Source organism: Schistocerca serialis, chromosome 5 (assembly GCF_023864345.2).
Source record: "Schistocerca serialis cubense isolate TAMUIC-IGC-003099 chromosome 5, iqSchSeri2.2, whole genome shotgun sequence".
In the NCBI taxonomy this organism is placed as follows: Eukaryota; Metazoa; Arthropoda; class Insecta; order Orthoptera; family Acrididae; genus Schistocerca; species Schistocerca serialis.
Window position 1 is genome coordinate 626,627,192 of NC_064642.1, and position 27,379 is coordinate 626,654,570.

At 43.1% G+C, this 27,379-nt stretch overlaps 1 protein-coding gene across 2 annotated transcripts in view; it reads left to right on the top strand.

Moving 5' to 3' along the window:
- Positions 1–27,379, top strand: part of LOC126481037 (acyl-CoA Delta-9 desaturase-like) — a 137,839-nt gene that overhangs the window by 77,817 nt on the left and 32,643 nt on the right. For both annotated transcript variants that reach the window (XM_050104517.1, XM_050104518.1), the window contains exon 4: positions 19,011–19,216. In XM_050104517.1, coding sequence (XP_049960474.1) covers positions 19,011–19,216 — 206 coding nt within the window. The remainder of the gene's footprint in view (positions 1–19,010; positions 19,217–27,379) is intronic.

The window sequence follows — 27,379 nt, forward strand, 5'->3', positions numbered from 1 at the left end:
TGGAATAGCACTGTAGATTGGAGCGAAACGAAGGATCCTGCCTGTAACGCAGGCGTAGCTGCTTTAATCAAATAATACCACTTGGTTGTAGAGACCATAAGCAACAGAACTGTGAAAAATCAATAATTACAACTGTATTTCCTGCAGGGCGGTGCCGTTCTTTTATTTTTATTTTCAGTAATCAAAAGTAATATATAATAAAATTTTTAGTAATAAAAGAAATATCAAAAATTTAGATGTCATGGATAAGTGACTCTTTAGATTACCAAGAATGCCTGTCAGCCGTTACTGAATCTGGTATACTGACTGATTTAAGGTAAAATAAAGCAGACTTGCTATTCACTGTCCTGTAGAGCGAGGAAACACGTTTTTCACTAAAAGAGACTGAAATTTTCTGCCTCACTGACGACGTGAGCTTCATCATCACACCTGCGGACGTTTTAACCTATGAATTAAATTCCATGTCTCTTCCAGCTTCATTATGAAGACGCACGACCTACAATATTTTTCGAAGCATTATTTTCCGATTTTCATATTAACTACGGACCATTTTATCGCCATGACAGGTCAAAGGCTGACCTTCCGCGGGAGTACCTCTGAAAACGGTGTATCACACGACACGTGAGAATCGTGGGGTAATAAACGTTCCCATTGGGTAACTGAATATTGGGAATGGCGTTGAAAGGTAACTGAATATGGGCATGGCGTTGAAAAGATTGGTATTTACTGCTGCATGTGTGTAATGGTTATAGTTTTAAACCCGTCTATCAAGTTCAACACGTAATACACACACAACTAAACCCACACCAACAATTAAACTGGTTAACGTTTCAATACGTACGGCACACTGTGTTCCTTTAAGCTTGAAACTGAAACCAAAATAGCCCATGTAAGCTTAAAGGATGCCCCCCCTCCCCCGCCCTCATATCGGCACTGCATTTCTGAATTATTTTTTCTTTGAAAAATTGCATATCTCTCGTACAAATATAAGACCTGATACCGATTAAATCAGCACTGTAGGTAACGGGGAAAAACGAACTTTATTCAATAATTCTAAAAGTTTCATACATTTTGTGAAATTAATTATATAGAAACGGGATTTTAACCCTATTTTTGGATTTGTTTTATGTAGTGGTATACTCTGTCTAGCGTAGCATGTAATTTACATTAATTGTATTTATTGATTACAAAGAGTGTTCTTAAATATAGCAATTATAATCGATAAAAAATAAATTATTTATGTGTGTAGTTGCGCGAATATAATTAAGGAACATCATTACTGCTTTTATATGCACATCAGTTTTCAATGTTAGACTGTGACTAGTTTGGTAATAGATATCGTTTCCAAAATCACTTAATTACTTACTACGAGTTGTTTAAATGAAAACACTTAATATCTTTCTGTAAGGAACTGAGATTTAGAAACAGTAATAATACGACCATTCTGTTAATGATATTTCATGGTCATTTTGCCTGTTATTAATTAGTAACCACTTAGTTGAGCCCTATCAACTCCAGAAACACTGTATCTCACAGGGTTGTGAAGCTATGAAGTCGTTATCTGTTATATATTTAATCTCAGACCATTGAGGCAAACAATAATGTGAGGTGGCTACTGCGGCCACATTGGTTGTGAGGGAATCCTTTGAACGGCACTGTCAGGTGAGATGCTTTTGCCCTGTCTTCGGGCGCCCTTTAGGATTTCAGGTGTCATGTGTTTCGTCTCGATTTCCTCACGAATATCAGATTCCGTATTAATTTTCGGATATGTACCATCTATAAATGTAAAATATTGGCTTTCTATTGATCAGTCACGTATGTTTTATAGTTATTCGCTATTTTCTCTGGAGGTGTTTACACACATTTCTGGAAGTATAATACATTTTTCATGATTTCAAACAATAAGAAAGACCAAGTTTATTCATCGTGCATGAAATCGATGAAGTAGGTGGTTTCTCTTCTCATAACGACTTGTCTTAGTGCGTTATATGTATTGTTTCCTGCAAAATGGTGTAAATAAATTGAATAACATCTTACCATCATAAAATATACATACAAAACAACTAACGCAGGTACAAATACAAACCTAGCGGCGAAAATATATTCACAATCGCTATCTAGAAGTTTTTCCAAATATACCACCTTATGAACGTTGTCATGCATTAAGGTAGGCGAAGGGTAATTCGGTATTCAGGTAGTAAGGATTGGGGGCAGATTTAGCAACCATAGTGTCGTCCATTGCAAGGTTCTAGCGAAGGTGTTTTCTCACTGCATTCCTCTGACCATGTGTCTCGTTTGGCTGACTGTGGTGAGAGTTCGTAAACTAACGTGATGTGTTTGTGTTCCAATGGATAAATGGAAGAAGAGATGAAGTCCTTGCCAGCTCATAACTTCATTGTCTTGAATAGTTCAAATAGAACTGCCGACTTTACCTTCCCCATCCAGCAGAGGCACATACCCTCCCTGCAGAGAGGTTTGAAATGTTAACCACGAATCTGGTGATCAGGTATTTGACACCATCACCTCTCCCTCGTTTGTCATACCAAGTACTGGTATACTGGTGGCATGTTTTCCCCACCACTACGAAGCTGACCCACTATGTCCAAGTCTAGCGCCACATCAGAAACGTAATCCATAATATTAAAATAATACTTGTTTTTTGGGGGGGGGGGGGGTTCATCAGGCTTCTGACTGGTTTCATGCGGTCCGCCACGAGTTCCTCTCCTGTTCAACCTCTTCATCTCAGGGTAGCGTTTCCAACCGACGTCCTCAATTATTTGCTGGACGTATTCCAATCTCTGTTTTTTCTGTATAGTTTTTGCCCTCTATAGCTCCCTCTAGTACGATGGGAGTCATTCCCTGATGTCTTAACAGACATCCTATCATCCTGTCCCTTCGCCTTGTCAGTGTTTTCCAAATGTTCGTTTCCTCTCCGATTCTGTACAGAACTTCGTCATTCCTTACCTTATGTGTCCATCTAATTTTCAACATCACAAATGCTTCGATTCTCTTCTGTTCCGATTTTTCCACATTCCATGTTTCACTACCATACAATGATGTACTCCAGACGTAGATTCTGAGAAATTTCTTCCTCAAATTAAGGCCAATGTTTGATACTAGTAGACTTCTCTTGGGCAGGAATGCCCTTCTTGCCATTGCTAGATTGCTTTTAATATCTACCTACTGCCTAGGTAGCAGAAGTCCTGAACTTCATCTATTTCGTGACATCAATCCTGATGTTAAGTTTCTCGCTGTTCTCATTTATGCCCCTTCTCATTACTCTTTCTTCGATTTACTCTCAGTCCATATTCTGTGCTCATTAGATTGTTCATTCCATTCAGCAGACCATGTAATTCTTCTTCACTTTCACTCAGGATATCAATGTCATCAGCGAATCGTATCATTGATATCCTTTCACCTTGAATTAATTTTAATTCCACTCCTGAACCTTTCTTTTATTTCTATCATTGCTTCTTCGATGTACAGATTGAACAGTAGGGGCGAAAGACTACATACCTGTCTTACACACTTTTTAATGCGAGCACTTCGTTCTTGGTCGTTTGCTCCTATTATTCCCTCTTGGCTCTTGTACGTATTGTATATTACCCTTCCCTCCCTATAGCTTACCCTTAATTTCGAACATCTTGCACTATTTTATACTGTCGAACGTTTTTTCCAGGTCGACAAATCCTATGAACGCGTCTTGATTTTTGTTTTGTCTTGATTCCATTATCAACCGCAACGTCAGAATTCTCTCTCTCTTATCTTTGTTAGAATTCAAAAAGATAATGTGCTACACGCTTTCAGAACGATGATTATATACTGTCATAAGATCATCGCTCGGACTCGAAACATGCCCAAGAACCAAAGAGTCAGATATACCGGGTGATCAAAAATTCAGTGTAAATTTGAAAACTTAATAAACCATGGAATAATGTAGATAGAGAGGTATAAATTGACACACATGCTTGGAATGACATGGGGTTTTATTAGAACAAAAAAAAGGTTCACAAAATGTCCGACAGATGGCGCTGGACAGCAAAACTGCTATCGTGACGGGTGAGAGGTACGCCGATTTGTTACGGAATCGCATCATCCCCAGCCTGGCTGATAAACACTTGCTGGAACGTACGATGTTTTTGCAGGATGGCGCTCCACCCCGTATTGCTAGACGCGTGAAAGATCTCTTGCGCGCGTCGTTTGGTGATGATCGTGTGCTCAGCCGCCACTTTCGTCATGCTTGGCCTCCCAGGTCCCCATACCTTAGTCCGTGCGATTATTGGCTTTGGGATTACCGGGAGTCGCGAGTGTATCGTGATCGACCGACATCTATAGGAATGCTGAAAGACAACATCCGTCGCCAATGCCTCACCATAACTCCGGACATGCTTTACAGTGCTGTTCACAATATTATTCCTCGACTTCAGCTATTGTTGAGGAATGATGGTGGACATATTGAGCATTCCCTGTAAAGAACATCATCTTTGCTTTGTCTTACTTTGTTATGCTAATTATTGCAATTCTGATCAGATGAAGCGCCATCTGTCGGATATTTTTTGAACTTTTGTATTTCTTTTGGTTCTAATGAAACCCCATGTCATTCCAAGCATGTGTGTCAATTTGTACCTCTCTATCTACATTATTCCGTGATTTATTCAGTTTTCAAATTTATATTGACTTTTTGATCAACTGGTATGTTACGGAAAAGACATTCATTAAGTTAATTATGCAACCATAATATCGTTTACGTTACTAGATGGTGACGAATTCCTACGTTTACCAAGGTAATATCCTCTATTGGAAGAAAAGGTAAATCTCAAGACGTTAACACAAGAGAAGAAGCACAGGAAGCAACGTGGTGAAAGTGAATTCTCACACTCTCTCGAGAAACACTGATGCACATGCACGGTCTAAGCAGGGAGACAACGCTGGATTAGCGCTGACCGTGACACTGGGTCTTCGAACGGCAACGAAGCCGCTTTCTACGGTATGCGGGAACTGTGTCCTCGCCGGAGGCTCTGTTTCCAAGAGCAGCGCAGGCCACTTAGCAGCGGAGGCGTGCGACCAACACAGCTGGCAGAGCGCCGCGCTTTCGTCCGCGGAGATCACGGACTGACCAGGTGAACGGAACTCTCTCCTACTGACCGCAGGATACCCGCGGCACGGCCTTGTTTACAACTTAACTAGCCGGTAAATGGAGCAGAAGCGATTCGACCTTTAGTGGCTCTAGAATGTACTCTATACAAAGGTGCGAGTGCCTCTGATCTCCTCAGATGTCACTGGTGTCTTATACTGAAGCACCAAAGACACTGAATAGGCATGTGTATTCAAATACAGAGATACAGTGGCGGTCACAATAATAGAGCCACCTGGCAAAGGTTTGGAATAAAGTGCACATTTATTACTTGACATGTTTGAACTATGATGGAAACCATTACAACCGAGTCACATTGTACTATAGTCAGTTATATCGATAACACAACACAAAATAATCAGTAATAATCGATAATATTCAAAAGAATACCAGACCACAGGGTCAAAAAAATAGAGCCAATTGAAACAAATATATTGTACTTGATCTCAGTCTTATGAAACGTACAGGAACAGTCTTTTTTGCATAGGACTGCATTAGTACTTCGTGGGGTAACCCTTATTTTTGAGGATTGCCCTGCACCTCTTACCCATAGAGTCTACTAAACGCCTGCATTCGTCACTACTGATCGCATACCAGGCTCTCTGGATTTCTTCCCACAGTTTTTCTGACGATGTAGCTTTTGAGCGGTCAATTCTCTTGTCTAAGATCTCCCATAAGTTCTCAATGGGTGATGCGTCAGGGGACTGAGGTGGCCACTCTAATACTTCGATATTGTGCTCTTGAACAAACTGCCTTATGATCCTTGCAGTATGCTTTGGATCGTTATCGTGCTGAAATTTCCATTTCAGCGGCATTTCCTCTTCAGCATAAGGCAGCATCACATTTGCCAAGATGTCTTTGTACATTTCTGCGTTCATTATGCCGTTGATACGGTGTATTGGACCAATGCCGTACCACGAAAAACATCCCCATACCATAACACTTCCGCCACCGTATTTCACAGTTTTTAAAGTGTACTTGGGATTAAATTCCTGGTTTGGTGGGCGGCGCACATAGACTTTTCCGTCTGAGGCAAACCTATTAAACTTGGATTCATCGGACCAAAGGATGTTCCTCCACCAAGTATTAGGTTTTTGTTCATTTCTCCGGGCAAAGGCTAACCTTTTCCGAACATTAGCTTGTGAAACATGTGGCTTCTTTCTTGCAATGCGCCCATTCAATTTTGCAGATCTCAGTCGTCTTTGAATCGTTGAGGTTGATGGTTGAACATCATGTTCGTCGCTAAACAAAATGGCTTTCAGTCGTGGTGTTGACAAAAATGGGTCTTTCTTCACTTCCCTAGTGATGAGTCTGTCTACGCGAGGAGTAGTTACACGAGGTCGCCCCCTGTTCTCCACCTGCGGCTTTGTTTGTTTTGACCGTCTCATGGCGTTCTGGACTCGTTTTCGCGAAACGTGCAAGACATTGGCTATTTTATTCATGGACATCCCACTTTTGAACATCCGGAACATTACTATACGCTCATCTTCACTGGTATGCTTTGCTCTGCCCATCTAGACGAATGTAAACAAAACCACACGTCAATTTACATACAAAACAACTGCATAAAAATCAATTTAAAGGCACATGTGTAAAGCGGCTCTATTATTTTGACCCATAAGATTCTTACCTTTATGCCTCTTTTCACACGTCTAGCTCAAACGCTTCCTTTCGGACGACTAAAGATAGCAGCAACGTCTTCCCTGATGTTGTCTACAAGGGACTGACAACACGGCACTCGTGGCGATTTCGCGAACTAATAGATATCCTAGTTCTTAATCTCGTCAATAGAGGTGGCTCTATTATTTCGACCGCCACTGTATGTAGACAGGCAGAATACGTCACTGTGGTCGCCAGGGCCTATATAAGACAACAGGTGTCTGGCTCAGTTGTTAGATTGGTTACTGCTGCTACAGTGGCGGGTTATCAAGATTTAAGTGAGTTTGAACGTGGTGCTATAGGCGGCGCACGGGCGATGGGACACAGCATCTCCGAGGTAGCGATGGAGTGGGGATTTTCCCGTACGACAATTTTACGAGTGTTCCGTGAATATCAGGAATCTGGTAAAACATCGCTGCCGCCGGAAATTGATCCTGCAAGAGCGGAACCAACGACGACTAAAGAGAATCGTTCAACATCACAAAAGCGCAACCCTCTCGCAAACTGCTCCTCATTTCAATGCTGGGCCATCAACAAGTGTCAGCGTCCGAACCATTCAACGACGTCGACATAGGCTTTCGGAGCCGAAGGCCCACTCGTGCACCCTTGATAACCGCGCGACACAAAGCTTTACGTCTCACCTGGGCCCGTCAACACCGACATTGGACTGTTAATGACTGGATACATGTTGCCTCCTCGGAATGAGTCTCGTTTCAAGTTGTATCGAGCGCATAAACATGTATGGGTATGGAGACAACCTCATGAGTCCATGGAACCTGCGTGCCAGCTGGGGACTGTTCAAGCTGGTGGAGGCTCCGTAATGGCGTGGAGCGTGCTCAGTTGGAGTGATATGGGATCCCTATTACGTCTAAATATGACTCTGACAGGTGACACGTACTTAAGAATCCTGTATGAGCACCTGCACCCATTCATGTCCATTGCGCACTCCGACGGACTTGGGCAATTCCAGCAGGACAATGCAATGTCCCACATGTCCAAAATTGCTACAGAGTGGTTCCAGGAACACTCTTCTGAGTTTAAACAGTTCCGCTGCCACCAAACTCCCTAGACGTGAACATTAAGGAGCGTATCTAGGATGCCTTTCACCGTGTTGTTCAAAAGTGATCTCCACTCCCTAGTACTGTTACGGATTTGTGGACAGGTCTGCAGGATTCAGCACTACTTCAGACAGTAGTCGAGTCCATGCCACGTAGTGTTGCCGCACTTCTGCGTCCTCGCGCGGGCCTTACTCGATTTTAGGCAGGTGTCCTAGGATCTTTTGATCTTCAGTGTGTATGTTCACTGTCATAGGCTCAATCGCTGAGTACTAGGAAAAAAGAGGGTAGCGAAAAAAGCAAAAAGAAACAAAAAAAAATAGTAAATTGCCAGCCTATGACCTATGACTACAAAGGTCTCAACTTCGATCCCTGGCAAGTCCTCGGCCTGAAATTTACCATTTCTTTCATCTCCAGCAATATTTGCTAACGCGAGAAATACGAAACACACCGTGTTTCGAACCATATTAAGCAGTATGTATTCCTGTAACTGGCTGGATAAGTCAGTGCGAAGGTCGGCGGAAGGCAAAGCATACTACCAACAACAACAAAAATTCCTTTTTTTCAGAAATGAATAACACGACTGCTGACTCGTATTACGTTTTGTTCACCAACCGGTTTCAGTCCAAGACCATGCACAGGATACTCAAAATGCTATTACAAATCCAACACTATATGTCAGAAATATTACAAAAACACAAGAGACATAATTGAATTCAAACAGTATAGATTCAATATACAATGACTGAGTGAAAAGCAAGGGCTGATCAATTCCAATCAACATATAAAAATATTTTTTTTTATTTCGAATCTATCAGCGCCTGATTCTCAGACAGTCGTTACGTTCTGGGTCTGTACTGTTTGAATTTAATTGAAACAGTTGGTGAATAAAGTACGAGTCGGCGTTCATGTTATGCATTTCTTAAAATACACCGACGGAAATAATAGTAAAACAAAAAAATAATTAATGGAGATTAATAAAATTGCGGTAATACGTTTGTGTAGGCACCATATTTAAGTGATTAACATTGCAAGATCACAGATTAATGTAAGCGCGAGATAACCCATTGCAAGTGTGGAATGTTGGTACCTTAATAACGGGTGTAACCGCAAGAGTGTTGATGCAAGCATGCAAAAGTACATGCATTGTGCTGCACAGGTGCCGGATGTCAATTTGTGGGGTGGAGTTCCATACCTGTTGCACTTGGTCGGTCAATATAGGGACTATTAACGCTGTTTGTGTATGGTGTCCAATATGTACTCGATTGGAGACAGATTTGGTGATCGAGCAGGCCAAGGCAACATGTCGATACTCTGTAGAGCATGTTGGGTTACAACAGCGGTATGTGGGCGAGCGTTATTCTGTTGGAAAATACTCCCTGAAATGCTGTTCATGAATGGCAGTATAACAGGTCGACTTACCAGATTGACGTACAGGGTGCAGGGGATAACCACGAGATTGCTCCTGTTGTCATACGAAATCGCACACCAAATTATAGGTCCAAGGGTAAGTCCATCGCTTCTAGCGTGCAGACGGGCCTCCTTCTAACCAACACACGACCATCACTGGCACCGATACAGAACCAGCTTTCATCAGAAAAGGTAAAAGACCTTCATTTTGCAATCAGACGAACTCTCGCTTGACACCACTGAAGTACCAGGCGACTGTGGTCTGGTGTCAGTGGAATGCCCGGTGCAGGGCGTCTGGCTCGGAGCTGTCCTTGAAGTAACCATTTGTAACAATTCGTTTTGTCACTGTGGTGCGAACTGCTACTCAGATTGCTACTGCAGGTGCACTACGATGCGACAGTGCCATAACCCGAACATGACGTGCTACGTGCTACGTGCTACGTGCTACACATAGTGCTACGTGGCCATCCGGGGCCCGGCCTTCTTGCAATCGTATTATACACGTTCTCGTGACCAGCGCTGCCAGCAATCACGTACAGTGGCTACACCCTTGCCAAGTCGTTCTGCAGTATCGCGGAAGGAAAATCCAGCTTCCCGTAGCCCTATTATATGGTGTCGTACAGACTCAGTGATGTGTTGACAATAGCATCTTTGTCGTCTTACAGGCATTCTGGAGTAATATCGTCTCACCAATGTCCGCCCCGGTAGCTGAGTGGTCAGCGTGACAGACTGTCAATCCTAAGGGCCCGGGTTCGATTCCCGGCTGGGTCGAAAATTTTCTCCGCTCAGGGACTGGGTGTTGTGTTGTCGTAATCATCATCATTTCATCCCCATCGACATGCAGGTCCCCGAAGTGGCGTCAAATCGAAAGACCTGCACCAGGCGAACGGTCTACCCGACGGGAGGCCCTAGCTACACGACGTTTCCATTGTACCAAGTCCAATCTCAAAGGTAGTTAACGCATAATCGTTACATCTTGTATTTAAAGCAAGTCTGATTTGCACCCTGATACAGGAGCAACTAGCGCCAATCTTAGGCGTCTGGCGTGAAATCTGAGTAAACATCGTATTTCAGGCGTAGAAACACGGCTACCAACTTTTGTTCATGTCGTAGAACTCCTACTTGATGTTGTGATTCTGTTTTCCATTAATGTATATACTTGGTGATATCCGCCAGGAAATAATATTTCTAAAAAACCATACCTTCTAAAGTAATGTACTGTTTAAACCAGCCTTCAGGTTGATGACAGTTCTAATTACCTCAATATGCTGTTCAACAAGTTTCCATTGCAAGGCTAATTTCTGTAATTTTCTTAGTAATTCCCCGTCAAGACATGAAAGTGGGAAGTGAATCAAAATGAAAGTGAAAGAATGAGAGATTATTCTGTTGACAATCAAAATCATATCGCAATTTTTTGGTATTTGGTAACTCATCTGGATAAATGATGATTATGAACTTAATACACTCACATATCTAAATCTACTCCGTATCACTATGTTCTGCACGCACTATTACTTGCCCCTATCTTCCTCCTTTTCTACTCGCTAATGAAGTGCATAAATTGATTGTCTACATGTCCTTGCAATCACCTTAACCTCCTTTTACCTTTCATTACGTTCATTCCAGAGGAAATGCAATGGAAGTAAAAAATTTAGAGTATTTGTACAGGGTCGCCAAAATGAAACTGTTCCTGAAAATAATTTATATACCTTAAGGCATGAAATCCAACTTATATCATTTGCCTTGGGAGTATATGTGCATGAAATATATTCTAGGACTGTTTTATTTTGCCTACCCTTTGTTATGGTAGGTATTTTATACATGTACGAGTGTCTTGCGAGTAGTTCGTATTTCACCAGCGATTCCCATTAAAGCTGAGTGATCATCTCTGGAACTGACTACACCCGTTTAAAAATTTGTCGTTTAAAAATTTGTCGTTTAAAAATCTAGCAAAAAGTTTTTAAACTCTTTCGATTTCCTTCTTTGATCCGAAGCAGTGCTTCTAGACACTGGAGAAGTATTTAAAAATTGGTCACTGGTTACTGTGTGAAGTTCCTTATGTGGCTGCATTATACTTTCCCAGAACTTGCGACATTAAAATATAAGTCCCCATTTGCCCGGTACAACTAATGCTTCTCACCACTTTATAATATTACTTATGACATCTAGTAACAGGTTCTCAGAAAATTTTTAAAGATATTAAGATCACTCGCCAGAATAAATTGATTCTGTATTGTTTAACAGTTTAATTAAAAGTGAACTTCAGTTTAAATGTATGAATGATAATCTATTGTGCCACAAAATGCAATATAATAGTCGAAGGGAAATTCACAACACAGCCATACATGATTGTTGCTATATGATAGTTCAGGGGGAAGATATTCAAGTCATATTCTGAAACAGAAATTTGGAGTTCTTTGTACGAACTTTACGATTAATCGTTTCCTTTATTTTCCGAGGCAGGAAGTTAAGATGACTTGAAAACAGTGAATTGTAAATTTCGCTCTCTGATTATGATGTAATAAAAAATTAAAAACCGAGTTTGAATATAAGAGATGGTTTCGAGGACTGGTTAGACAAAAGGGACCAAACTGCTGAGATCATCGGTCCCCAGACTTACAAACTACTTAATCTAACTTATGCTAAGAACAACACACACACACCCATGCCCGAGGGAGGACCCGAACCTCCGGCGGGAGGGCCCGCGCAATCCGTGACATGGCGCCTAAAACCGCGTGGTCACTCCGCGCGGCGATAAGGCAAATATTCGAAGTCTCACGCGATAAATCCGAAGGACATGCCTTCGCTTGTAAATCGGAATTTATACTTGGTTCGTTGTCTGTCATTACTACAATCAGTGTCTTTTCAGAAATGACAGAAACGTATAAAAATTACTGGAAATCTGTTGCAAGTGTAAGCCCTCAAGACTTAAAAATCAGGGACAGAAAGGCAATTACATGTTCTGATGTTCAGCAAAGAATCCTGACTGTGTGTAACACATGGTACAGACCGAATCTGAGGTAAAATTAGCCCACAGATAATAAGATTCGATTTCCTATAAACGATGCAATTTCTCATCTGCTGTAGGGAAGTGGCACGAAGCTTCGGAATACATCACTGCCTTGCGTACAAGAATATTGTAGTACTTAAAGAGTGAATCTTGTAGCTTCCATGTCCCACAGAGATAGCAATGCGAAAAATCCTTAAATAACATTAACGACAGTACTTCTATACCCGCCGCAAGAGAATCAAATAGACACACAAATTGTGTGTTCCCTTTCGATTATAAAAGTAAATTCCAGAATCGTCTCACCAACCCACTGACATAAAACGGATGCTTGTAACTTACGCATCTTACATCGTTAGTTTCTCTTTGTCACTCCCCTGTCCAATGACGTTCTGATGTTCCGCAAAGAATCCTAACTGTGTGTAACACATGGTACAGAGCGAATCTCATAATGTCGCCATGTACGGTGGCTATTGAGTTTTTTCTGAACTCACTGTTATTCTGAGATTACATTATGAGGGTAAGATGTTTACACGTGTGGGGGATGCTTTCTGTTTACACTCTTGTTGAATGTACCAAGTTGACGTCGTCTTCCATCTAGACAGACTGGTAAACTGAAGAATTGGTGCAACTACCCACCTATAAGTCCCATAGTGCTCAGAGCCACTTGAACCATTTTTGAACCTCAACACTAATCTGCACGAGACCCTCCGTGAGTGAAGAATGATGTTAACAATCTGCCTATCACCACTCAGGTACATAGATGCAACCCGCACCCCCACTGCTAGGGGTGCGTTATCCCTATCCTCCTGCAGGAGATCGAGCGTGCGCAAATAGGATCAGGTGGCGCTGTAGTCGATATGTTGCTTGGGGGGCATCCATTTGGGAATGTTGTTGCTGTTTTGCGTTGAAGTGTCAGAATGTTCTCTAGACTTTCTTGGAACCAGTGGCAAGAATGCATTGCAGCATAGGATGATTGCACGATGGACCAAGGCGTTCCGTGCGGGTTGGAATGAGACTCCAGCTTTGCCCCGCGGGGGCCGGCTGTTCATTCCTCAAGCCAGGCTGTCAACATGAGTGGTCTCGTTTCCTTAGACCATCGATGGACTGGCCAGTTATTAACAGTAGAGGTTGGTTCAAATGGTTCAAATGGCTCTGAGCACTATGGGACTTAACTGCTGAGGTCATCAGCCCCCTAGAACTTAGAACTACTTAAACCTAACTAACCTAAGGACATCACACACATCCATGCCCGAGGCAGGATTCGAACCTGCGACCGTAGCGGTCGCGCGGTTCCAGACTGTAGCGCCTAGAACCGCTCGGCCACCCCAACCGGCTAGTAGAGGTTGGGCTAAGTGATCAAACGGTGTGGCACTTACTGGCGAAATGTCTTAACATAAGGAAAAATTACGTCTCTTTGGGTTCCACATCGATTCACCGACATACGGAAACGGTACTGGTATCACTGACTGGCATCCATCTTGAGAGATGCCGCAACAAATCGACGCATTTCTGCAACGTGCTGTCACTCCTTGATGAGACTTGGGAACGAACTTGCGAGCCCTGTGTCAGTCGAATTAATGACATCACCCAGGTCAGCGACGTCTGTAGAAATTTCATTAGAAACCCAGTCGGGTGAAGCTTATGCTGATTGTGGCATACGACTCAGATGGTGTTTTTGATACACATGTTGTGCCTGAGGGACAGATCAGCAACAGTGACTACTACTGTCGACATCTGGAGCGACATATGCGGCACAAACGTCCACGTTTGTTGCGAGACGACCGCCCTGTCGTGTTCTCATTTCGCAAACAATGTCAAACTCTTATTGCAGCGGGTCACTGGGAAATCTAGCAACACCTTCAGTACACACCGCAAATGAGTTCTTGTGACTTGGATCTGACTCCGCGAAGAAACCCCTCCGAAGCCTGACGTTGCATGTGCTCCTCGCAGTAGGGCGCTTTGTCGCTGTCAGTCAACAGTGTACATCTTGCCAATGGTTCCCAACGACTTTCCGACATCTGACCAAAGGCAACAGACTTTGCAGTTAACTACACTGACGAAATGTAATGGAGCTGTATGTGATAGCTTATTAAATACTGCGTTGCCATTACTTTATTTTCAGACCTCGTGTATAAAGGGTGTTTCAAATTTAACAAAATCGAACGGCGATAGATCGCCTCATGGCTGACAACTTTTGTTAGAGACAAAGTGTTTGCTGACCATTTACTGAGAGGCAGTACGGTGTAGACATTCTGCAGCGTTCGTATGCAGTTTGTGTTGCCTGTCATGCAGTAGGTGCGGTAGGCCGAGCAAAATCCAAGCTCCTGATTCGTTTCTAAACTATCTTTCTTCACTTAGAACCAATTTTTCTTACTATTTCCTTCTTGAAAATCACTGTGTCTCACTATCAGTTTACTGGTGATCTTAGTAGCTCAATACCTGGTTAGTAAACCCTGCTAGTTCGGTGAAATTTCGTCTTCCTAGTCCTTTTGCCCCCCCCCCCTCACTCCATCATGAATCATGGACCTTGCCGTTGGTGGGGAGGCTTGCGTGCCTCAACGATACAGATAGCCGTACCGTAGGTGCAACCACAACGGAGGGGTATCTGTAGAGAGGCCAGACAAACGAGTGGTCCCTGGAGAGGGGCAGCAGCCTTTTCAGTAGTTGCAGGGGCGACAGTCTGGATGATTGACAGATCTGGCCTTGTAACACTAACCAAAATGGCCTTGCTGTTCTGGTACTGCGAACGGCTTAAAGCAAGGGGAAAATACAGCCGTAATTTTTCCCGAGGGCATGCAGCTTTACTGTATGATTAAATGATGATGGCGCCCTCTTGGGTAAAATATTCGGGAGGTAAAATAGTCCCCCATTCGGATCTCCGGGCGGGGACTACTCAAGAGGACGTCGTTATAAGGAGAAAGAAAACTGGCGTTCTACGGATCGGAGCGTGGAATGTCAGATCCCTTAATCTGGCAGTTAGGTTAGAAAATTTAAAAAGGGAAACGGATACGTTAGATATAGTGGGAATTAGTGAAGTTCGGTGGCAGGAGGAACAAGACTTTTGGTCAGGTGAATACAGGGTTATAAATACAAAATCAAATAGGGGTAATGCAGGAGTAGGTATCATAATGAATAAAAAATAGGAGTACGGGTAAGCTACTACAAACAGCATAGTGAACGCATTATTGTGGCCAAGATAGACACGAAGCCCACGCCTACTACAGTAGTACAAGTTTATATGCCAACTAATTCTGCAGATGACGAAGAAATTGATGAAATGTATGTTGAGATAAAAGAAATTATTCAGGTAGTGAAGGGAGTCGAAAATTTAGTAGTCATGGGTGACTGGAATTCGAGAGTAGGAAAAGGGAGAGAAGGAAACATAGTAGGTGAATATGGACTGGGGCTAAGAAATGAAAAAGGAAGCCGCCTAGTAGAATTGTGCACAGAGCATAACTGAATCATAGCTAACACTTGGTTCAAGAATCTTGAAAGAAGGTTGTCTACATGGTAGAACCCTGGAGATACTAAAAGGTATCAGATACATTATGTAATGGTAAGACCGAGATTTAGGAACCAGGTTTTAAATTGTAAGACATTTCCAGAGGCAGATGTGGACTCTGACCACAATCTATTGGTTATGAACTGTAGATTAAAACTGAAGAAACTGCAAAAAGATGGGAATTTAAGGAGATGGGACCTGGATAAACTGAAAGAACCAGAGGTTGTCGAGAGTTTCAGGGGACAATTGACAAGAATGGGGGAAAGAAATACAGTAGAAGAAGAATGGGTAGCTTTGAGGGATGAAGTAGTGAAGGCAGCAGAGGATCGAGTACATAAAAAGACGAGGGCTGGTAGAAACCTTTGGGTTACAGAAGAAATATTGAATTTAATGGGTGAAAGGAGAAAATATAAAAATGCAGTAAATGAAGCAGGTAAAAGGAATACAAATGTCTCAAAAATGAGATCGACAGGAAGTGCAAAATGACTAAGCATGGATGGCTAGAGCACAAATGTAAGGATGTAGAGGCTTATCTCACTAGGGGTAAGATAGATACTGCCTAAAGGAAAATTAAAGAAACCTTTGGAGAAAAAAGAACCACTTGTATGAATAAGAAGAGCTCAGATGGAGACCCAGTTCTAAGCAAAGAAGGGAAAGCAGAAAGGTGGAAGGAATATATAGAGGGCCTATACAAGGGCGATGTAGTTGAGGACAAAATTATGGAAATGGAAGAGGATGTAGATGAAGATGAAATGGGAGATATGATACTGCGTGAAGAGTTTGATAGAGCGCTGAAAGACCTGAGTCGAAAAAAGGCCCCCAGAGTAGACAACATTCCATTAGAAGCCTTGGGAGAGCCAGGCCTAACAAAACTCTACCATCTAGCCAGCAAGATGTATGAGACAGGCGAAATTCCCTCAGACTTCAAGAACAATATAATGATTCCAATCCCAAAGAAAGCAGGTGTTGACAGATGTGAAAATTACCGAATTATCAGTGTAATAAGTCACAGCTGCAAAATACTAACGCGAATTCTTTACAGACGAATGGAAAAACTGATAGAAGCCGACCTCGGGGAAGATGAGTTTGGATTCCGTAGAAACACTGGAACACGTGAGGAATTCTGACCCTATGACTTATCTTAGAAGAAAGATTAACTAAAGGCAAACCTACGTTTCTAGCATTTGTAGACTTAGAGTAAGCCTTTGACAATGTTGATTCGAATACTCTCTTTCAAATTCTGAAGGTGGCAGGGGTAAAATACAGGGAGCGAAAGGCTATTTACAATTTGTACAGAAAGCAGATGGCAGTTATAAGAGTCGAGGGGCATGAAAGGGAAGCAGTGGTTGGGAAGGGAGTGAAACATGGTTGTAGCCTATCCCCGATGCGATTCAATCTGTATATTGAGCAAGCAATAAAGGAAACAAAAGAAAAATTCGGAGTAGGTATTAAAATCCATGGAGAAGAAATAAAAACTTTGAGGTTCGCCGATGACATTGTAATTCTGTCAGAGACAGCAAAGGACTTGGAAGAGCAGTTGAACGGAATGGACAGTGTCTTGAAAGGAGGGTATAAGATGAACATCAACAAAAGCAAAACGAGGATAATGGAATGTAGGCGAATTAAATCGGGTGATGCTGAGGGAATTAGATTAGGAAATGAGACACTTAAAGTAGTAAAGGAGTTTTGCTATTTGTGTAGCAAAATAACTGATGATGGTCGAAGTAGAGAGGATATAAAATGTAGACTGGCAATGGCAAGAAAAGCGTTTCTGAAGAAGAAAAATTTTTTAACATCCAGTATAGATTTAAGTGTCAGGAAGTCGTTTCTGAAAGTATTTGTATGGAGTGTAGCCATGTATGGAAATGAAACGTGGACGATAAATAGTTTAGACAAGAAGAGAATAGAAGCTTTCGAAATGTGGTGCTACAGAAGAATGCTGAAGATTAGATGAGTAGATCACATAACTAATGAGGAGGTACTGAATAGAATTGGGGAGAAGAGGAGCATGTGGCTCAACTTGACTAGAAGAAGGGATCGGTTGGTAGGACATGTTCTGAGACATCGAGGGATCACCAATTTAGGATTGGAGGGCAGCGTGGAGGGTAAAAATCGTAGAGGGAGGCCAAGAGATGAATACACTAAGCAGATTCTAAAGGATGTAGGCTGCAGGGAGAGCTGCATCAAACCGTCTCATTACTGAAGACCACAACAACAACAGTCCTTTTGAATATTAAAGGACGCCTAGCGTTACTGGAAAGCGTCGGTGAACATTTTCTCTCTAACAGAAGATGTTCCCCATGACGAGGCCTATCACCCCTGGACTTTCATCACAAATACTTTCAAACACACTGTTAATGCACGATGTTAGGGATGAAACAATTTCCACCATTAGTCAGTTACAATTTGTAGAAACACTGGGGTAGGACTTGGCTAAGACTCTTGTGTGGGAGTGCGGGCAGTGTTTGGAAGGTGATTACTTGAGAAACAAACGAAAATGACATAGTAATGTCATATCCAAACGCCTTCTGTATCTTTGTCTGGTTGGTGATAGTCCGCCCAATATTTCAACATTACTGCCAAGATATGAGTGAGAAAGGGGTGTCATGGAAATAAACAATCAGGCGACGCTGGGTAATGAGCTAGTGCTTCAGGCAAAGCATACTGAAAAAAAACATTCAAGGAGGACGCTGTGATATTTGCCCCTGTATTCAGGAGTGGTTCACTTGAAATTGGGGCTACAGAGAGGAACAACTACATGGCGAAATTCGGAGCGGCAAAGAAATTTTGCTGACGTAGAAGAATTGCAGAAGTTGCTTATTAAATGTGCGCCAAGGGCCTTGCAGCAGTGGTAACACCGGTTCCCGTCAGATCACCGAAGTTGAGCGCTGCGCTGGGGTAGCACTTGGACGAGTGACCATCCGGTCTGCGGAGTGCTGTTGGTAAGCAGGGTACACTCAGCCCTTGTAAGGCACGCTAAGTAGCTACTTGACTGAGATGCAGCTGTTCCGGTCTTGTAAACTGAAATACTGCCGGGAGAGCGGTGTGCTGACCACTTGCCCCTCCATATCCGTATCCAGTGATGCCTGTGGACTGAGGATGACACGGCGACCGGTCGGCTCCGTTGGGCCTTCATGTCTTGTTCGGGCTGAGTCTAGTTTAGTTTTAGCTTACTAGATGTAGCAAGTGCTTTTGTGGCCTGCAGAGCCGGAGTCTGAGGGCGCGTGTGTGCGTTTGCAGAACTGTCTGTACATCTGGGTGCGCGACCACCGGCAGCACCATAAGTACAGCGACACGGACGCCGACCCGCACAACGCCACCAGGGGCTTCTTCTTCTCGCACATCGGCTGGCTCATGGTGCGCAAGCATCCCGACGTCATCCGGCTCGGCAAGACCATCGACCTGACGGACCTCGAGCAGGACGCCTTCGTTATGTTCCAAAAGAAGTAAGTGACACTTTTACTGGGGAAGTCTGTGTGGTTTGATACCGCCCGCCACGGCATCCTCTGCTGTGCCAAACTTCCAATCTCGTAGTAGCACTTTACAGCCAAAGCGTTTATTATTGTGTTCTGGAACAGTTCCAGCAAGACTTACTGTATTTTATGGTGTGTTATTGCACAATCTTTTATTATTATTGTACAGAGATCTTATGAGGGTGAGTCAAATGAAAACCTTAAATTTGTAATAACAAATTTAAAATTTGGCGCCGTTATCCTGTAAGTTGGTAAGCGTGCTACAAACAGCGTGCAGAATGGCCTGTAGGTGGCAATATAGTGCACATGCACACATATCGTCCCAGTATCAGTATAAAGTTGGTCGCCACACTTGGGATTTGCACCAGGGAAGAACAGTGTTCTGTTGTTCGGTTTTTGCGTAGTGAAGGTGTGAAACCTATTGAAATTCATCGAAAAATCAAGGTTCAGTACGGCGATGCATGTTTGTCACAGCAGCAAGTCTACGAATGGAGTAGGAAGTTCGCAAATGGTGTGACTTCAGTGAAAGATGCTCCTCGTCCAGATCAGGCACAACGAGTTGTGACTCCACAGAACATTGCAGCAGTTGAAGCCATAGTGAAGCAAAACCGTCGAGTGACACTGAATGACATTGCAGCATGTTTACAAATTAGTCGTGGGTCAGCACACCACATTGTGTATGATGTGTTCCAGTTTCAAAAAGTGTCTGCAAGATGGGTGCCACGGCAGATGACTCCTGAAATGAGAGAACGACGTGTTGATGCTTGTGAAGAACTTCTTCGGCGCTTTGAACGAGAAGGTGATGGCTTTCTTGCAAGAATCGTTACTGGGAACAAAACTTGGATTCACTTCCACCAACTGGAAACGAAGAGAGCGAGAAAGGAATGGCGCCATTCCTCATCACCAAAACCAAAGAAGTTTCGAACAGAAACATCAGAAGGGAAGGTTATGCTGACTCTCTTTTGGGACGAAAAAGGCGTCATTTTGGAGCATTACATGCCTAGAGGGACCACTGTCACCAGTGCACCATACACAGATCTCCTAAAAAATCATCTGCGGCCTGCAATCAAATCAAAGCGACGTTGATTGCTGTCAGCAGGTGTCCTTTTGCGACATAACAATGCAAGGCCCCACACAGCCCGTACAACAGTTGCAACAATCACAGACCTGCATTTTGAGTGTCTTCCTCATCCACCATACTCACCAGACCTTGCCCCAAGTGATTTTCATATGTTTGGACCACTCAAAGACTCAATGGGAGGAAAGAAGTTCAGTTCTGATGAAGAGGTACGCTACGCGGTGCATGAGTGGTTGCGCGGACTACCAAAAGAATTTTTTTCTAAAGGAATTTATGCGCTTTGTAAGCGCTGGATGACTTGCATTGAGCGTGAGGGAGATAATGTTGGAAAGTGATACAGCTTTGTACCACTCCTGCACAATAAATATTATTTACATAATATCTAAGGTTTTCATTTGACTCACCCTCGTATATCACGTGATTTTGATGAAATAATGTAAGTACGGTATTGTGTCACTTAAAACTTAGTGTCGAACTTGTCAGAGATATTCGTCACAGCGTACAAATGGCTCTGAGCACTATGGGACGTCACAGCGTACACTCCACTGCAAGTCGCAGTATGACATCTTAACATTTCGGTGGACGCACTTCAAATTTTCATGGGTCGAGATACCTTGCGACTTTTAGGTCACAATTAGTGGATTAGGTCATTTATCATTCTCATTGAGAAATTTTGTATCCTAGATAGAGTGAAGTCCTATATAGACAGTTGACTGCTTTTGATTAAAGGTACAACGTTTACAAATCACGTGAGATGAATGATTAATTAAGTAATCGGCTTCCATCTACTTCATTCATTTGGGCACATTTTGTGCTCCATGGTGTTATCTTTCTTGCAAACGTTCTTACTGCATTGCACACACATATTTTTGTTCTGTTACTTTATTCCTGGCACATATGTAACTAATTATAGATCTTTCCGTTTGCCAGACCTACGCTCCTTCACTCCTGTCCCATTCAAAAAGCAGTCAGTGTCGTTGGGAAGCGATCGAGGCTTATGTTTGCGTCAGATGTTCTCCCGCTATACCAAGAGAAAGATTTTGAAAAAATCATCTTTTGTTATTATTATCAGGGATTTTGAATCTCATTACATCTAATTTACCCAGCAATATGGAGATGTTCGCAGAAAAGAGCGAATGGCCATCGATACGCGATTCTGGAAATTGTCTACTTATTCACATCCGCTGTACTGTATTTCCTCTAGTGGCATTGCAGTCCAAATTCGCTACTTTCTCCCTAGTCTCCTGATCTATTTTCATTTTTGCCGTTCATTGTTGGTAAGAGAATTAAACGTCCGCCTCCGCAGCATAGCGGTAGCGTTACCGCCTACCACACAGGGGCTCGGGTTCGATTCCTGGCAGGGGACTGGGTGTTGTGTGTCCATCATCATTGAATCGCCAGTCGCTGATGTGGCGTCACATAAAAAGGACTTGCAATACGGCGGCCGAACTCCCCCGAAGGGGCCTCCCAGCCAACAATGCCATACATCATTTCACATTTCATTTCCAAGAGAGTTAAACCTTCATGTAGAAAAGAATACTGACTACATAAGAAAAATCCAACAGCATGCCTCATGGAGGATAAAATGTCTTCAGGAAAAGTACTCGAAGTCGCGTAACGACGAGTACGTTGCAAACACACTTACTTTACAAACGTCAGTATAGTCTTGTCAACAACTATTGCGCACTTGTTAATGGTGACATCTCTTACGAATTACGAACACCTGTCTAGGATGGTACCCAAGCATTAGCGCAATCTGTCTTACATTGCAGAAACCAAATCGTGCAACCAACACCTGCTGGCGCATCCTTTGAAGAGCTGACAGGATAGTCCTACCTTAAAATGCTCAACTTGTATTTCTTATAACTGCTTACAGGCAGCGTAAGGGGATAGAAAAGGTGTTTCTATTTCTTTCGACTGAACTGGTGCGCTGTTATGCCTGTCGCACGCACACGTGGCGTGTAGCTGCGGTTCCGAGTTAAAGAAACCCGACAACGACCGGGAGACCAGTGTTCTGAGCACATGCATCTCCGTGCCGCATTCAATGGCGTGATTGATGGAGAGTGACACGGCGCTCGGACGGGCCCAATGGGGGCATTTAGGGCCAAAACGTGGAATGTTTCCTATTTCCAAAAGTGCGGTTAGTACATAACTGTTCTCTGTATTACAAAAGCTAATATCAGTCATTTGCTGCGTTACGCTGTCTTGTAAGTGCGAATGACCAGCTACGTGGAAGTTTATAATTTTCCAAAATTCTGCGGATTATCCCATTTTATCGATAGGCTAGTTCCCTGTGTGGTTGCAAGTATCGATCATTCGCTGGTGCCTTGATTTTCTTACGTCAGTGTGTGATAGTCTAATTTTTTTCTCTTCAGGGGTAAATGAATCATGATGGAAGCCAGTTGCTGAAGGAAGAATTCGAAATAATTCGCTGTGGTATGGTAGTTATTATTATTGGCAACTTTTCTATCGGGGCCCTTGAAGAACAGGCTTGGGTGATTGCACTTGCTATGATTTTCGTGAAAAGTGTTATATAAGTTTCGGATACTGTACTTCATGAAGTCTTCCTCAATCTGTACTATTTATTTCTTGTCGAAAGTACGTATTAACCCACGGATAGTTTTAGCAGCGTGTGTTCTTGTGCGAGGATTTTCGGCCTGTTATCTTGGTTATTCTATGAATTCCATTTCTGTCACGCAAGCTGCCTTAGCATCGAAACTATGAAAACTACATCACATTCGCAGGACCACATTGGATGTTTATTCGGATTTGTTACTGGAGTTGTTTTTTAAGCTGTCCTGACTAGCCTTTCTTGTAGTTGCTTCCAACTATATGACTCTTGGGACAGAATTCTTCTGCTAATTCATGACTAGAGAGAGAGCGGTTCTCCTTTGTTTTGGCCTTTGTCATGTTGATGTGTGTACTGCATCACTACAAACACTCTTTCCTGTGCCGAGCGGCTGGAAGAAAGCATGCAGCTGGTCGCCTGAGATGCACGAAGCTTTTTGCGCGATGATATTACCTACGGTGAACATCAGCTAGGATTTCTTATCTATTTCTTTGAATATACAACAATAAATACGTAGAACTCGGCCCCCTATTTGAACTTCACTTATTCCAAAATGATGTTTACAAAAAATTATTGTTGTTATTTATCTACGACAGAATGACAAACTGTTAACCACCTCCACCTTCCATCGCTCTTACAGCTACAGTTGTTAGTCTGTAGCACTGTAGACATCTTCGATTTATAGGAGACTAACAACTTAGCTATAAGAGCAAACAAACTGAAGCAATGATTGTTTTCCTGCAAAGTATGACTATTTCAATTAGCTTTCGTGTCTTCTTTATTGTTTTTTGTGTTTGTCATCATTTTATAACTGTTGGAAACGATTGTATTTCGAAACGTACTGCCTTTGTCTTTGTCTTGGTATCGTGCCTCCTTTGTTTTGTTTTGAACTTTGAAATACGAAAAGAAATCCAATCCAACAATAGTTTATTTACTGCAAGCAATATGTCACAATATGAATCCTTATCTCAGTTAGTTGTTCAGTGTTGCCAGTCACAGGAAGCTGCCACTTCCGAAAGGAAAGTCAAAATAAGTGGTTATGAAACAATAACTACCTGAATGATCTAAGTGCATACCAACCATCATCATTGATTATTTTACTTTCAGACCGGTTTGTGTGTCACAAGCATGGACTAAAATGAGCATCACAGTCTTTCCAGCGCAATCAAGAAGTCTTACCAAGCAGCATACAAGACACAGAAAATTCCTTCTGATGGGCAGCTGCATTAATTCGCTTATATGGAGCACCAGAACGCACATGGGTAAAAGGAAAAACAGCGAGTCGATTTTATTGCTTCTTTGTTCCTTAAGTGATTCGACGGAGAAGCCAAGTGAGTGACGTCCTTTGGCGTCCAACTGGAACACCGCACCATGCTGTTCGAAGCTGGATCTCCTCGATCAGCGATTGGAACTCTACTAATAGAACTAACGATACCAGAATCCATCAGAAAAAATCTGAGTCCGCGTGCGAAAGATATATTTGGTTTGTGAGCGGTCATTTTGTAAGGTACCTGAGAATGGTCATCTGACTATTGTATTAACGGCTAAGGGAAAACTTACGTCTGGTGTTCGTCATCTGTTCCTCGTATGCCATTAAATAGTACTATTGATTGTTGAAAATAAAAAGTCAGTATTAATCTTTGTCGTTATCTGTATGTACATAGCTTCATTAGAGAAGGACGTTAGAGGAAATATTTCTGCTCTGTTTAAGGAGCCATTCTAGCATTCGTCTGACCAATTTAGGGACACCACTGAAAACGACAATTAATATGGCTGGAATGCTCTGTTTCTGATACAGTCTTACTTACAGAACACTATCAATCCTGAAATACTGTCGTCAGGTACTGACTTATTTCACGACCATGTACAGCATGTTAACTTCTGCTGATAGTAATTTATTTTTGGCATGCAGCCAACTTTACCAAACTGACAGTACTTTGTGAGGTAGCCACTGTTGTCTATTGTGTTACCGTCTTTTGTACTTTCCTCTAATTCGTGCGGTTCATTTTCCTTGTAATAAGTATACGTAACTGTTGCAATGAGGATTTTTTTAAACATATCAGTACATAAGACGATTTCCGTTTCGATTACAAACAGCATTTAAGACGTATTTATTTCCTTACAGGATATCTGTTTTCACGGAAACGTGAAGGCCAGGTTAAGGTGCCTGCACTGCGGAAGGCCGGCGGGGATTTCTAAATTCTTCGCCCCCCCCCCCCTCAACCCCCTCACGGGCTGTTGCTGCATTGTTGTTAGTGCTAAATTTCCTTCCTCTGCTCCCTGCCCACAACCTCCTCTGGCAATCGGGGAGCTAAAAGTTACGACACTATACCATCGGTTATCCTAAGAAACAAGAAAAAAAACACACAATTAGCATTCTTCTGAATTACTGTTGACAATCATTAGAAGAACTACTAAGAGGGCTGAATAGACTGCAAAGTGGGGGGAAAAATATTTTCTGAATATGTTGTATAATATTCAGTGTATGTGACACGTTACATCCTCACTGTCATGTATAGCAAAGGACATGCAAATTAGTAATAAGCATTGACGTTCAATGTACTGATTAATGGATATCTCAGAAAAAAATTCGAAGTGTCTTTAAGAGTCACAACAGACGTTGTAGATGCGGCGCGTACTGTAATAAAACCGGTTTTTACGTCACGGAGCAGGACTCATTGAGCTTACGCCAAGCGGCGCGTCTGACGTCAAGCTGGAAACCTGAAATGCCGCTGACCTAACTGAATATTACCGCAGCCGTACTGGTTCCGCCGCTCGAGTTGTGCGCTAAGCGTCTGTGACAGCGAAAGCGTACCGCCCCGGCTTGCCCCGCCGTATTTATGGCCCTGAGACATCTCCAGCTTTCGGTGGCGCCTTCAGCGGCACGGAAGTACTTTAAAATAGGTTCATTAGTGGACAGCGCGACGCCGGTAGGAGCTTGGTGACCGGAACGTTAGTCAGTAAAGCCTTTATGTTCTGTGTACGTAACTGGTGTCCGGAATAACGTTGCTATGCTTTTAAGGTAGAGGAATGTCTACTCCCTTTCTAGACGCGCTTCCTCACATATTCGAAATCATTAACATACGTAGTAAAATACCAACATTTCTCAAATATATTACGCTATTTCTAATTTTCCTCTGTCTGCCACGTACACTCATGCTCATAAATTAAGGATAATTGCAGAATGTGGTGCCACACAACGTGGCACTACACAAAACTGGCGCTAATAGCATAGGCACATAGGGAACACACACGATACAGATCTGTAAGTCCACGGTATTGGTGATAAGTTGAGAAAACCGTCCCGAAACACATGTGCTACAAAACGCCACTGTTTCCTGCGCATGTACCCTGACATCAACATGGGATATGATCACCATGCACACGTACACACGCCGTACAACAGGTTGGCACACTCTGGGTCAGGTGGTAGAGCAGCTTCTGGGGTATAGCCTCCCATTGTTGCACCAGTGCCTGTAGGAGCTTCTGAAGTGTCCTAGGGGGTTGAAGACGTGCAGCGATACGTCGACCGAGAACATCCCAGACGTGCTCGGTGGGGCCGTGCGTTATCGTCCATCATGAGGAAGGTAGGACGCACTGCACCCCTGAAAAGGCGGACATACTGGTGCAAAATAACGTCCCGATACACCTGGCGTGTTACAGTTCCTCTGTCAAAGACATGTAGGAGTGTGCTTGCACCAATCATAATCCCACCCCACACCATCAAACCACGACCTCCATACAAGTCCCTTTCAAGAACATTAAGGGGTTGGTATCTCGTTCCTGGTTCACGCCAGATGAAAACCCGGTGAGAATCACTGTTCAGACTATACCTGGACTCGTCCATGAACATAACCTGGGACCACTGTTCCGATGACCATGTACTGTGTTCTTGACACCAGTCTTTGTGGGCTCTCCGTTGACCAGGGGTCAGTGGAATGCACCTCGCAGGTCTCCGCGCGAATAAACCATGTGTGTTCAGTCGTCTGTAGACTGTGTGTCTGGAGACAGCTGTTACAGTGGCTGCGGTAAGGTCCCGAGCAAGTCTACTTGCAGTACTCCGTGGCCGTCTGCGGCCACTGATGGTGAGATATCGGTCTCCTTGTGGTGTTGTACACTGTGGACGTTCGGTACTGTAGCACCTGGACACGTTTTCTGTCTGCTGAAATCGTTGCCATAATCTTGAGATTACACTTTGTGGCATATGGAGGGCCCGTGCTATTACCTGCTGTGTTTGACCAGCCTCCAGTCGCCCTAGTATTCTACCCCTCATAACGTCATCAATATGTGTTGTTTGAGCCATTCCAACACACAGTCACCATTAGCACGTCTGAAAACGTCTGCACACTTACTCGCTGCACCTTACTCTGACATGCACCAACACACCTCTGCGTTTGTGGACTGCTGCCAGCGCCACCGTGCGACGACCGCAGGTCAAATTCGGGGACATGGTCATACCCCGAGGTGATTTAATCCCGCAAACAGCCCA